The sequence below is a fragment of the Myxine glutinosa genome, chromosome 2, assembly GCF_964187855.1.
Source record: "Myxine glutinosa chromosome 2, kmMyxGlut1.1, whole genome shotgun sequence".
Lineage (NCBI taxonomy): Eukaryota > Metazoa > Chordata > Myxini > Myxiniformes > Myxinidae > Myxine > Myxine glutinosa.
The window spans coordinates 147,432,221-147,444,689 of NC_136262.1; the positions used below are offsets into that span (position 1 = coordinate 147,432,221).

Consider the following 12,469-nt stretch of genomic DNA (forward strand, 5'->3'; position numbering starts at 1 on the left):
CATTAGGAGTCATGGGGGTTTGCAAAATCCCTCTTGGTCCATTTCCAACGCACGGTATTGCTCCATCTTGTGTAGATGTTGATCGATATTCATCCTTTTTTATATTCCATCTTTCGTCATTATTTGTGGTGTTTTAAGTACTAGCAACGGTACCCGCCCTATGGGCGGGGCTTCAATTGCGAGGCCCAAATGAAAAGGTAAAATATCAGAAATTGAAGGCTTTTTTTATTTTAAACGATTCATATAAACATTCGTTAAATCGTATCACACCAAAATCATCAAAATCTAAACAGTATTTGTAGAATTTCAATAAAAGCCACATCACTGTTCATATCGGTAAATATTATTCCATAGTGTTTGGAAAAACTGGTTTGAAACTGTTTTGAAAAAAAAAAACTGTTTTGAAACTTTTTTTTTTTTTTTCCAATTTTCCAGTTTTTCCAAAACCTGTTTGGAAAAACTGGAAAATTGGAAAAAATTGGAAAATTGGGGGGGAAACGGAAAAACAATATAGCCTATTTTACTCCAGGGGGGTTGGAAAAATTGGAAAATTGGGGAAAAAATGGACAAACAATACAGCCTATTTTACTCCAAGGGGTTTGGAAAAACTGGAAAATTGGAAAATTTGGGAAAAGATGGACAAGCAATATAGCCTATTTTACTCCAAGGGGTTTGGAAAAACTGGAAAATTGGAAAATTTGGGAAAAATGGACAAGTAATACAGCCTATTTTACTCCAAGGGGTTTGGAAAAACTGGAAAATTGGAAAGTTGGGGAAAAAATGGACAAACAATACAGCCTATTTTACTCCAAATAGTTTGGAAAAACTGGAAAATTGGAAAATCTGGGAAAAAAATGGACAAGCAATATAGCCTATTTTACTCCAAGGGGTTTGGAAAAACTGGAAAATTTGAAAATTTGGCAAAATGGACAAGCAATATAGCCTATTTTACTCCAAGGGGTTTGGAAAAACTGGAAAATTGGAAAATTTGGGAAAAGATGGACAAGCAATATAGCCTATTTTACTCCAAGGGGTTTGGAAAAACTGGAAAATTGGAAAATTTGGGGAAAATGGACAAGTAATACAGCCTATTTTACTCCAAGGGGTTTGGAAAAACTGGAAAATTGGAAAGTTGGGGAAAAAATGGACAAACAATACAGCCTATTTTACTCCAAATAGTTTGGAAAAACTGGAAAATTGGAAAATCTGGGAAAAAAATGGACAAGCAATATAGCCTATTTTACTCCAAGGGGTTTGGAAAAACTGGAAAGTTGGAAAATTTGGGGAAAAATGGACAAACAATATAGCCTATTTTACTCCAGGGGGTTTGGAAAAACTGGAAAATTGGGGGAAAAATGGAAAAACAATAAAGCCTATTTTACTCCAGGGGGTCCCAGGATTACCCACCCAAAATTTTGTTGCGATCGATTCAGCCGTTTTTGCGGTACCTGGGAACAGACGGACAGACAAACATTTGGTGAAATATAGTAAGGTGGTGACACTGATAGAAAGTTTTCTGTTCTTCCAACCAAGACGACCTACCTCCTGACCGGAAGAGGGTATCCATCAGGGTGTACTTTTCTGTTTAAATTCCACCTCATTTTGACCTGCGTTGCCAATTATAAATCCTTACAGCCTTCGACCAAATTATTTACGGCCACGTGGTTGCACCTTTAAAATGGCACGCTCCTGGTGTGCCCCCTGCCAAGCACGGCAACAGGAAGTGTGAAAATGGAGCACTTGGCATAACTGCCGCCGCGACCTCTCCCTCAGACTCGCTGTTTATTTCTTACAGCTTTCACTGCCAACAAAAATAGCCTGTTTTGCTGTTATGTAGTCGTGTGCGAGCCTACAGGTGCGTTCAGTTCAAGAACCTCGTCTGTCGAGGAGTCTACTCGCTCCATTGGCCAAGTGATGGGTTAACGCTTCCTCCTTGGCTTTTTGCTGATTCTAAGGAGTATTTGTTCACTGGGTCAGCATAAGTAACCCACAATAGCAAAGAAGAGTGAAACGGGCCTCAAATTGCAAGAGCAAAATGTGAAAGAGGTCTGCTTAGTCAAAAGGAAATGCTGTCGGATAACAGAATTGGCAATGAAGAAGAAGAAGAAGAACCACCTTCAGAGGCCATTTTTCCCCACAGAGCAGGGGTTGGCCTTACAAGGGCACCGTGGTCCCCTTTTTAAAGCAATGTTTTATGGCCGGATGCCCTTCCTGCCCCCAACCCTGTTAGTCGCCTCTTGCGAAAAATAGGGAATTACCAGTGAACTGGTACTCAATTTGCCGACCTCGGAAGGATGACAGGCTGAGTCAACCGCCCTGCTGTTAATATAGCAATCGACCGGGATTCAATCGACCGGGATTTCTTTCACTCTGGCAAACTCCACATGGGTCTCACTCTCCCTCTTCCTGGCATTCCTGAATCCAGGATCCTAGGATCCCAAGCCAGCACCCTAACCGCTAAGTCAACACCAGGCTATTGGTATTCTATTGGTATTGTATTATAAATCTTGTATTATAAAATCTAATTGGTATTTTTTATGGATCTCATTTGTCAGATTGGTGGATTGTTTCAGGTTCTGGTGCCATTGGACTGGTTTTTCACTTTCGGATTCGAGCAACAGGATCCAATTGAATAACATCTACACGTGTCTTTCCAGCTTTTCTCCTGGACCATGGTCTTCCTGCAGCTCAACTTGCGGCGCGGGCTGGCGCATCCGCCCCGTTCTGTGCCGTGTCCTCCTGCCTTTCTCACAAACGGTGACGACCCTGCCCGATTCCAAGTGTTCAAGTCCGAGACCCAAGTCTCAGCAACCTTGCCTCATCAGGCCATGTCCCAGCCAGATTCCTCCTCGGCCTATCAGTGCATTGGAGAACTTGGAAAGACATCCCAGCACTACTGTGTTTGTTTGGAAACAACATGGTTACAAACAGTGTTCGGTGTCATGTGGAGGAGGTGAGGAAATGCCATATTATAGCATTGTCGAACATATAATGTCTTTAATATTATTATTTTATATATATATTTTAATAAACTCAATATATATATATATATTTTTATTTATTTAAATAAACTCAATATTAAAATTTAAAAAAAAATAAACTCAATATATATATATACCCGGTGTGTACCCCGGTTTAGAATAGGTACACTGTATCCCTGCACATCGTAAGAGGCGACTAAGGGTTGGCGTCAGGAAGGACGTCCGGCCATAAAAACATTGCCTCAAACAGGGAACCATGATTGTCATGGGGCCCGCAAAGCTAACCCCTGCTCTAGCGGGGAAAATGGCCTTAAAACGATCATTCATTCATTTTCATTCAATATATATATATATATATTTTTATAAACTCAATATAATTTTTTTTTAATGAACCCAATATTAATTATTTTATTTTTAAAATAAACTCAACAGTAATTATTTTTAATGAAATCAATATGAATTTATATTTATTTAAATAGACTCAATATATATATATATTTTTTAATAAACTCAATATATATATATTTTTAATGCTGGTTGCTTTTCAGAGTATATTTCTATCACATCCAATTGTTTTAATCTACACTAAACATCGATATGGTTCCTGGGTTGAAATGTTTATCTTGGAGGTATTTTTGGATCACAGGTGATTAATAGGGTTTCATTTCAGTCGAAGGAAATGAAATCCAGGGTTATTATTAGCATCAAGGTACGAATAATATCTATTCTACATTGCATCTTAATTACCTGATATATTATTTGTGAATGGATAATAATTATAATAATAGCATATATTAATAATATTAGAGGAGATACAATAAAGAAGCTTCTAGATATCTGTCCATTCATTGCTACCTGCATATCTACCTATCTTGTTATTTTGCAATCCGCTAACTCAATCTGACTTAATGTAGACATCAGTCACGCTTTCTCCAATTTTATCAAACAATCGCTAAGAGATAGTTCAGTAAAGTTTCCTCCAACAAGCCATTATTGTCTTGTTTTCTTCATAAACTTAAACAATTAAAAAGCAATCTCATCCTTTTAATGCTCTTTCCACAGGAACCCAACAGGTTGTCCTGTCTTGTGTGCACAAGTTTACAGGACTTCCTGTTGCCGAGGTTCTCTGCCCTTTCCACGAGCAGGCAGAACATGCTTCACATTCCTGCAACACCCAACCATGTCCAGTCAGGTACAACACACGTATGAACCATACGACGAACAAAAACACACCGTGTTACAATATCTTCTTTTAAATGCAGCACAAGGATGCAGAGTAGCATCATTGGCTGAGGGTGTGGCTGTGCCACTGATGCAATGCCCTCCATAGGTCTGGCCAGGTATTTTGAATTTGGTCAGGGTGCCAGTGATAGCTCCCCTACTCTCCGCGAAGGACACTGTGGGATATTTATTATCCACCAACAAGAGCCGGCAGACAGGACCCCAGTTTAACGTCCATCTGAGGATGGCACACGCACTGATGAATCAACATGACTGGGAAACACCTGGATGACAGTTTATAGTTGGGTCGGGTTTCAAACCCAGCCCAGATAGCTTTGAAGTGTGTGTGTACATCGAGGCCATCCTGTGAGCTGCTTACAATATGTACAAGATTGATGTGATTGAATGGTGGATGGAGGTCAAACTCAACAACTCATCCTTTGCGCATGCGCAATATTGGAGGTCATGTCTTTTCGAAGCTGTCCATGCGCTCACGCTTTCGAAGTTAAGTAATTTTTCACAATTGTGTTTTTGTCGAAACTGTATCTATCTTTCGGTGTGTGTACCTATAGTGTGTCTTTAGTAAGATTCTCGGTGTTAATTTCTCATACATGTATACAAAATCGTCGGTTAATTTGTGTCGCGTATTTTGAGGCCTCGTAGGCTACCGTGTCCGACCTTGAGGCTTTGTTTTTCTCTCAGCGGTCCGCGGATTGCGCTGAAATTACTATCGTTCTCTGTTTTTGTCCCAGTCTTTCACCCCATACTTCCTTGTTTAAAATCTCAACTCAAAACCCCCCCCCCCCCCAAAAAAATATATTTCCTTCTCTGTTCTTATTCGTTTATTCTGTTCTTATTTGTTCGTTCGTTCTTCGATCACGTGTTTCATTCACCCACATTTCCATTTTCCATTTCCCCAGATAGTTTTCACTGCTCAATTTTAAAATGTTTAAACTTTCCCCTGAAGAACTGTATTCTGTCGAATATTATAACACCTTTTTCTTCTTCTTCTATAAAAGGATGCTTTCGACTTGCTCACCAAATCTCTTCATTCCAAAAAAAAATTCCATCTCTTACAGTTCCTCTTTACTACATTCCCGAAACTCTCCTGCACTCCACCCCTCCTTCAGCGTCCTCAAACGTATTTTTGACTCGAAGGTCACAAGAAACTCATTTTGCAATAAATGTTCGTTTCCCATTAATCGTACACTTTCTAAAATCCAATCTCACCCCTCCCCTTCAAATCTTCCCCATCACCCCTTCCCTCCAAAACTTCCCCATCACCCCTCCCCTCCAAAACTTCCCCATCACCCCTCCCCTCCAAATCTACCCCCTTGCCCCTCCCCTCCAAATCTTCCCCATCACCCATCTCTTTCAGATCTTCCCCCTTGCCCCTCCCCTCCAAATCTTCCCCATCACCCATCCCTTTCAATCTCCCCCCTTGCCCCTTCCCTCCTAAACTCCCCCCATACCCCTCCCCTCCGAGACTCTCCCTCGCTCCTCCTCCTCAAAGCGTCCTCCCCGCTTCTTCCCCCTTCCAACTTTCACCTTCATCTCCCCCAACCTTCTGCCTCGCTCTTCTCCCTCCTCAAATAACACCTCACTGTGCCTCACCCAATCACCATCAAACCTTTTGTCCGCCCCATTCTTCCCTTTCTCCAAGCTATTCTGAAATCTCTGACACACCTTCAACAGCTCTCCCTACCTCTTCCTCTTCCACATCTTACCCTATCCCTCCCCCCCCCCCCCCCCGTTCTGTATCCGATGCTCCCCCTTCCTCTTCCTTAATGGTATGGCCCTGAAACATCCGGGGCCTTCGCTCAAACTTGACTGATCTCTCCATACAGGTTGCTTCTGACAAACCAGACGTGATCTGCTTAACAGAAACGTTCCTCCTTCATGATGTCTCTGATTCCTTGGTATCTCTCCCAGGTTACTCCCTCCTCCGGTATGATAGACCTGAGCCTCGTCCTGGAGGTGGGGTTTCTATCTTTATAAAAAAACTCTCTTCCTCACTCGCCCTGCACTGCCTTCTCTCCACCTCACCGCCAGGAATACCTTTGGCTACGGCTTCCTCTTCGCTCCCACCTTTTGTTCATATGTGTGTTGTACCGTCCACCAAACAGTGATGACTCCATCTACATCTCGCTGTCTGATAATATGGACCAACTTCTATATACCCATCCCAACTCTCTCTAACTCATATGTGGTGATTTCAATTGTCACCATGCCAGTTGGCTGGGTGTGGGTACCTCTCTCACCAGCCATGGCTCTTCAGCGAAGGACTTCTGCGACTCACTGGGACTGACACAATCTGTCAATTTCCCGACCCGGATCTCAGTCAACGGAGCATCTTCTCCTCTGGACTTGGTTATGACTAATTTCCCTGAAAATGTCTGCTGCTCTTCTTCTGCTCCAATCGGCTCATCTGATCATGTGCTTGTTAAAGTGGACATCTCTCTGACCATTCTCAGAGAGCCTCCTCAGCGTCGACGAGTCTGGCATTTCACTCAGGCCAACTGGCACGGTCTTCAAGCAGCCATCAATCATCTGGACTAGTCTCCCATCTCTACCGCCTCTGACATCAACTCATCCTGGGAATTCTTCCAAAGTAAATTACTCTCTCTCATGCACAGATTTATCCCATCTTGTCTTCAGTTGTCATTCCCTTCCTCCCGTCCATGGTACAGGGAATATTGTGGTGAGGCTGTTGCCCAGAAACAACTTGCTTTCCTCTCCTGGAAAGCAAATCCAATGGAAGGAAATCTCATTTCCTTTCACAAAGCCCGAAACAAGTGTGTGTCCACCCTCAGGAGAGCCAGGAAACAATATCTCTCCGTTCTCAAGACCGAACTCTCTTATCTGTCTCCCTCTTCCAAATCCTGGTGGCATCTGGTCAAATCTGTTTCTGGTGTTTGTTCCCCCTCCATCCCCTCCCTCACCTCAAACGGCTACACGGCTGACTCCGCACGTGAAAAAGCTGAATGCGTCAACTCTGTTTGCCTCTAAAGCTTGTGTCGCAAACCCATCCCTCTCTGTACCCACCATACCCAGTCGTACCCAGCTGCTCCTGGAATCTGTGTCCTTTCCTCCTGACAAGGTGGAAAAGTTTCTGTCAACCCTCGACTCTGATTCTGCAACTGGACCTGACGGCATCAGCCCACGGGTCCTAAAATCCTGTTCTTCCGCTCTTTCACTCCCTCTCTCTGTTCTCTTCACCCTCTATTTTGCTCAAGGTCATCTGCCATCTGCTTGGAAACCAGCCAACATCACCGCTTTGCACAAAAAAGGTGCAAAAACAGATCCTAGCAACTACAGACCAATCAGCCTTCTCCCAATTATCAGCAAAGTCATGGAATCCATCATTGCTTCGGATATGAAATCTTTCCTCTTCTCCAATGGCTTGATCTCTGATCATCAATTTGGTTTCAGACCAGGTCACTCTACTCTGGACATGCTGCTTCTGCTTTCTCAACAATGGATGGAGGTCCTCAATGCCAAACACGAAATTAGAGCTGTCTCCCTTGACATATCACGTGCCTTCGATACGGTCTGGCACCCCGCTCTGCTCACCAAACTCTCCTCCTTTGGTATCCATGGAAATCTCCACGCATGGCTGGCAGACTTCCTCTCTAGTCGTCGTCAACGTGTGGCCCTGAATGGGTTTCTCTCATCTCCTCTTCCTGTTCAGGCTGGAGTTCCCCAAGGCAGTGTTCTGGGCCCTGTGCTTTTTCTGGTCTTCATCAATGATCTCTCTGACTCTTGAAAATCCTCTCTATCTCTTTGCTGATGACTCTACTCTCTGTCGCTCCATTCCTCATCCCTCAGATCGGCAGTCTGCAGCCTCCTCACTCTCTGCAGACCTGGACAAAATCACAGACTGGGCAAACAAGTGGAACATGTCTTTCAATCCTGACAAATCTCACACTCTTACGATGTCTCTCCGAAAAGACCGACTGGACAACCCTCCCATCCACTTTCTGAATAATCCTCTCCAAGAAGTTCTGTCACTCAAGCTTTTGGGTCTCACTATCTGCCATGATCTTTCCTGGGAAAACCACATTTCAAATCTGGCCTCCAAAGCCAGTCGCTGACTGGGCATCCTCCATCATGCGAAGTCCTTCCTTGGCACACCTGAGCTCCTCACCACATACAAGGCTTTCATCCGCAGCTCAATGGAATACTGCTCTCCCCTCTGGGCTGGTGCTCCTGCCTCACACCTAGCTCGTCTTCACGCTGTTGAAACCAAAGCGTTCAGAATCATTGGAATCTCCTGCGATGAAGCTAACTCCAAGGGCCTTTCGCTCACTCACCGCAGGCAGGTTGGTGGTCTTTCCGTCTTCTACTGACTCCTCTCTGGCCTTGCCCCCCCAGCTCTCTCTGGGCTCTGTCCCCCAAATATTCCTACAGGTCGCACAAGATCTGCCTGCAACCCTCTTATGGTTAAACTGCCAAAATCAAGACTCTCTGCTCACCTTCACTCCTTCATTCCTCTTTTCTCCCGCCTCTGGAACAAACTCCCTCACTCTCTTCAATCCCACTCCACCCTCCAGGTCTTTAAAACAGCTGTTCACCGCCATCTCTTGTCTTCCCCCATCCAAAACCTTGATCTTTTCTACCCCCGCTAATTTCACCCCAAATCCACTTTTTTGAAATACCAACTTCTGTCCTGGAAGTCCTTGGTGTCCTAGCTGTCGTTGTGTTTTATACTTCTCCCACCCCTCCCCCCCCCCCTTCCCACTCCTCCTCCCCCCAAGCCCTCTCCCTCCCACACATCTCCCTGCTCTCAAATGTTGTGTTTGTGTGCTTCCCCTTCTCTCCCCATCTTGTCTTCCGCTCCCTCTTTTTATATATTTTGTTTATCTGTTTGATTTGTTTGTGAAATAAATGTTAGCTCTTTCACGAGCCTCGATTCTGTATACAAAAAAAAAAAAAAAAAAACCTGACAAAAATAATGGACATTTGGTATTAAGGGTGGTTGACATCGTCCATTATTCAAGGAAGGAAAACACCTGATGAAGTCTGTGGGTCATGAATGTAATGTCTCCTGAGGGTTCGTCAGTCTGCCATATCCTGCTTGATCCAAAAAAAAAAAAAATCAAAATAAGGAGTATTTTTTTTTTTTTTTAAATGCTGAAGGCTCCAGTCACGGACTATAAAGTCCTCATTGAGGCCAGGCCTTAAATAAAATAACTGCATTGATAAATGTGAAGAAAGAGAAGTAAAAGAGACAATGTAAAGGTGAGGAGTGAAAATGAGTACAAAACGTTTGTGATGTTTGTTTGTGAGAAAGAGAGATTAAAGCTAGGCCTGTAGCTATAGTTTGAGTGAGACAGAACGTGAGACCAGCAATCCTGACACGGAGAGTGTAACATGGGTCCGGGCACCACTTTAAGTCTGAACGGTAGTACGACCCTGGGTGGGTGCTGTCTACACCCTACGACCTAAAAACTTTATTTAAAAAAAAACAAAAAACTTTACTTGGGTACTTTATTACCTATATATATATATATATATATATATATATATATATATATATATATATATATATATATATATATATATATCCATCCATCCATCCATCCATCCATCCATTATGAATTTATTCACAAGTTCTAATATATATATACACACTTATAGTTGCGCTTTGTTTTTCTTTTTCTTCTCTGAACTATATTCAAATAAGAAAAAGGAGAGCGTGGGCAAGCATTAAGTTAGCACTATGTGCTAAGTATATAATTATAATAAAAGTTTGCCAAAGTTTTAAAGTTTGCCAAAGTTCTTAAGTTTGCCAAAGTTCTAAAGTTTGCCAATGTTCTAAAGTTTGCCAATGTTCTAAAGTTTGCCAAAGTTCTAAAGTTTGCCAATGTTTTAAGTTTGCCAAAGTTCTAAAGTTTGCCAAAGTTTTAAGTTTGCCAAAGTTCGAAAGTTTGCCAAAGTTCTAAAGTGTGCCAAAGTTTTAAGTTTGCCAAAGTTTTAAGTTTGCCAAAGTTCTCAAGTTTGCCAAAGTTCTCAAGTTTGCCAAAGTTCTAAATTTTGCCAAAGTTCTAAAGTTTGCCAAAGTTCTTAAGTTTGCCAAAGTTCTAAAGTTTGCCAAAGTTCTAAAGTTTGCGAAAGTTCTAAAGTTTGCCAAAGTTATAAAGTTTACCAAAGTCATCCATCCATCCATCCATCCATCCATCCATCCATCCATCCATTTATGAAGTTTGCCAAAGTTCTAAAGTTTGCCAAAGTTCTAAAGTTTGCCAAAGTTCTAAAGTTTGCCAAAGTTCTAAAGTTTGCCAAAGTTCTAAAGTTTGCCAACGTTATAAAGTTTGCCAAAGTTATAAAGTTTGCCAAAGTTCTAAAGTTTGCCAAAGCTATAAAGTTTGCCAAAGTTCTAAAGTTTGCCAAAGTTCTAAAGTTTGCCAAAGTTATAAAGTTTGCCAAAGTTATAAAGTTTGCCAAAGTTATAAAGTTTGCCAAAGTTATAAAGTTTGCCAAAGTTATAAAGTTTGCCAAAGTTCTAAAGTTTGCCAAAGTTCTAAAGTTTGCCAAAGTTCTAAAGTTTGCCAAAGTTCTAAAGTTTGCCAAAGTTCTAAAGTTTACCAAAGTTCTAAAGTTTGCCAAAGTTCTAAAGTTTGCCAAAGTTATAAAGTTTGCCAAAGTTATAAAGTTTACCAAAGTTCTAAAGCTTTTTGTTACTAAACCTGACTGCACATTCCAGTAGCACAGACCGTCCGTCCCCTTTTGACTGTTGTTTTTTTTTCTTTTTCTGTTTCTGTTCCTTTTGACTGATTTTAAAGCGTAGTGTTTCCAGATATGTTCACCCAAAAACAGAAATGCTTTTAACTTCATTTATTTTCAGTCAAATGCAAGACATAAGGTAGCTTTTCATTGATATGGACTTTCACAAGCTAGTTATAGCAAGTCGGCCAAACCTCCCCCTTATTAGTCGAGAAGGAAGTTTTAATCGGATCTCATTGGGTTCCATCTCGACGACTAGCGCACGTCGTTGTCTGTCCTCAAGATGCATTTGGTATTGCGATTCCATAATATTCAGAAAAATTCCGAATTTGAACCTTGAAACTTTCCCAATCGGCCACCCTATGAGACCATTTAGTTTGAATATAGTTTGGACAAATCATACTTGTAGTCTTCTTCTTCGTCTGTTCATTTTAGATGAAGAATGACCAAGTTTGGTTTCCCAACGACTCCACTCTGATCCATGTCATTCAAACATAAAAGTAGATTAATAAACAACAGCCATACAGTTGTGTATTCGAACATGGAGCTTTCTTGGCACTTTCACAAGGAATCATATCAGTTGGGAGGTTTTATTGCACGAGTTATGAAGTTGAATCATTCCTCCAACTTTGACAAACATCCAATCAGCCGTTCCAGAGATTAGGAGGGTGGGTCTTTGTGGGTATTTACAAATAATAATAATGACTTGTATGGTTTTATGGTGTATGTTGTAGGGTTGTCTTCTGAGAATATTCACGAACATTCAATTTGCTGTTGCAAGGATACACTATTACAAATAATGAAGAAGATCAGATACTAATGATAATGGAATGCACAAAGATGTCAGTAAAGTGTGTGTGTGTGTGTGTGTGTGTGTGTGTGTGTGTGTTTTGTTACATGCTCCTCCCCGACCCCCTGGTCACGTTGTACCTCCGAGCCCCGAGAGGAGTCACGGCAGAAAAATGTGTTATTCTGTATGTCAAAGATCGAGGGAGAAGCCACCCCAATTGTTACTCACAAACAAATATTGTATTAAGATCACACAAGAACTAGAACGGGCACTCGGTAGAGCGCATACCTTCGCCGCAGCTACTTTTGTTGCCAAAATAAAAGACTACAAGATCTGTGTAGCAAAGCATTTTGGCATTAGTTTCATACAAATTGGACACAAATTGACCGCGCTATGGTAAAAAGACGATTTTGACCTTTTCATGACCTTGACCTTGACCTTTGACCCGATCGATTCCAAAATCTAATCAAATGGTTCCCGGATAATAACCTATCATCCCACCAAATTTCATGCGAATCGGTTGAATACTTTTTGAGTTATGCGAATAACATACACACACACACACACACAGACATACAAATAAATACACAGCGATCAAAACATAACCTTCCGCTTTTGCGAAGGTAATAACAGTACAACAATAATAGTATTCAAAAGTACAATCAATATGTTCGATGATGGTACCATCAGTTTTGTAATATTTAACTCACTGTGCTCCAAGTGAGTGAAACACGAACATTCCCCAATGTCT

At 41.7% G+C, this 12,469-nt stretch overlaps 1 protein-coding gene across 1 annotated transcript in view; it reads left to right on the top strand.

Moving 5' to 3' along the window:
- The window catches only part of LOC137417486 (ADAMTS-like protein 1), a 466,111-nt gene that overhangs the window by 284,696 nt on the left and 168,946 nt on the right, over positions 1–12,469 (top strand). The window contains exons 16-17 of the mRNA XM_078772644.1: positions 2,658–2,953; positions 4,044–4,173. Coding sequence (XP_078628770.1) covers positions 2,658–2,953; positions 4,044–4,173 — 426 coding nt within the window. The remainder of the gene's footprint in view (positions 1–2,657; positions 2,954–4,043; positions 4,174–12,469) is intronic.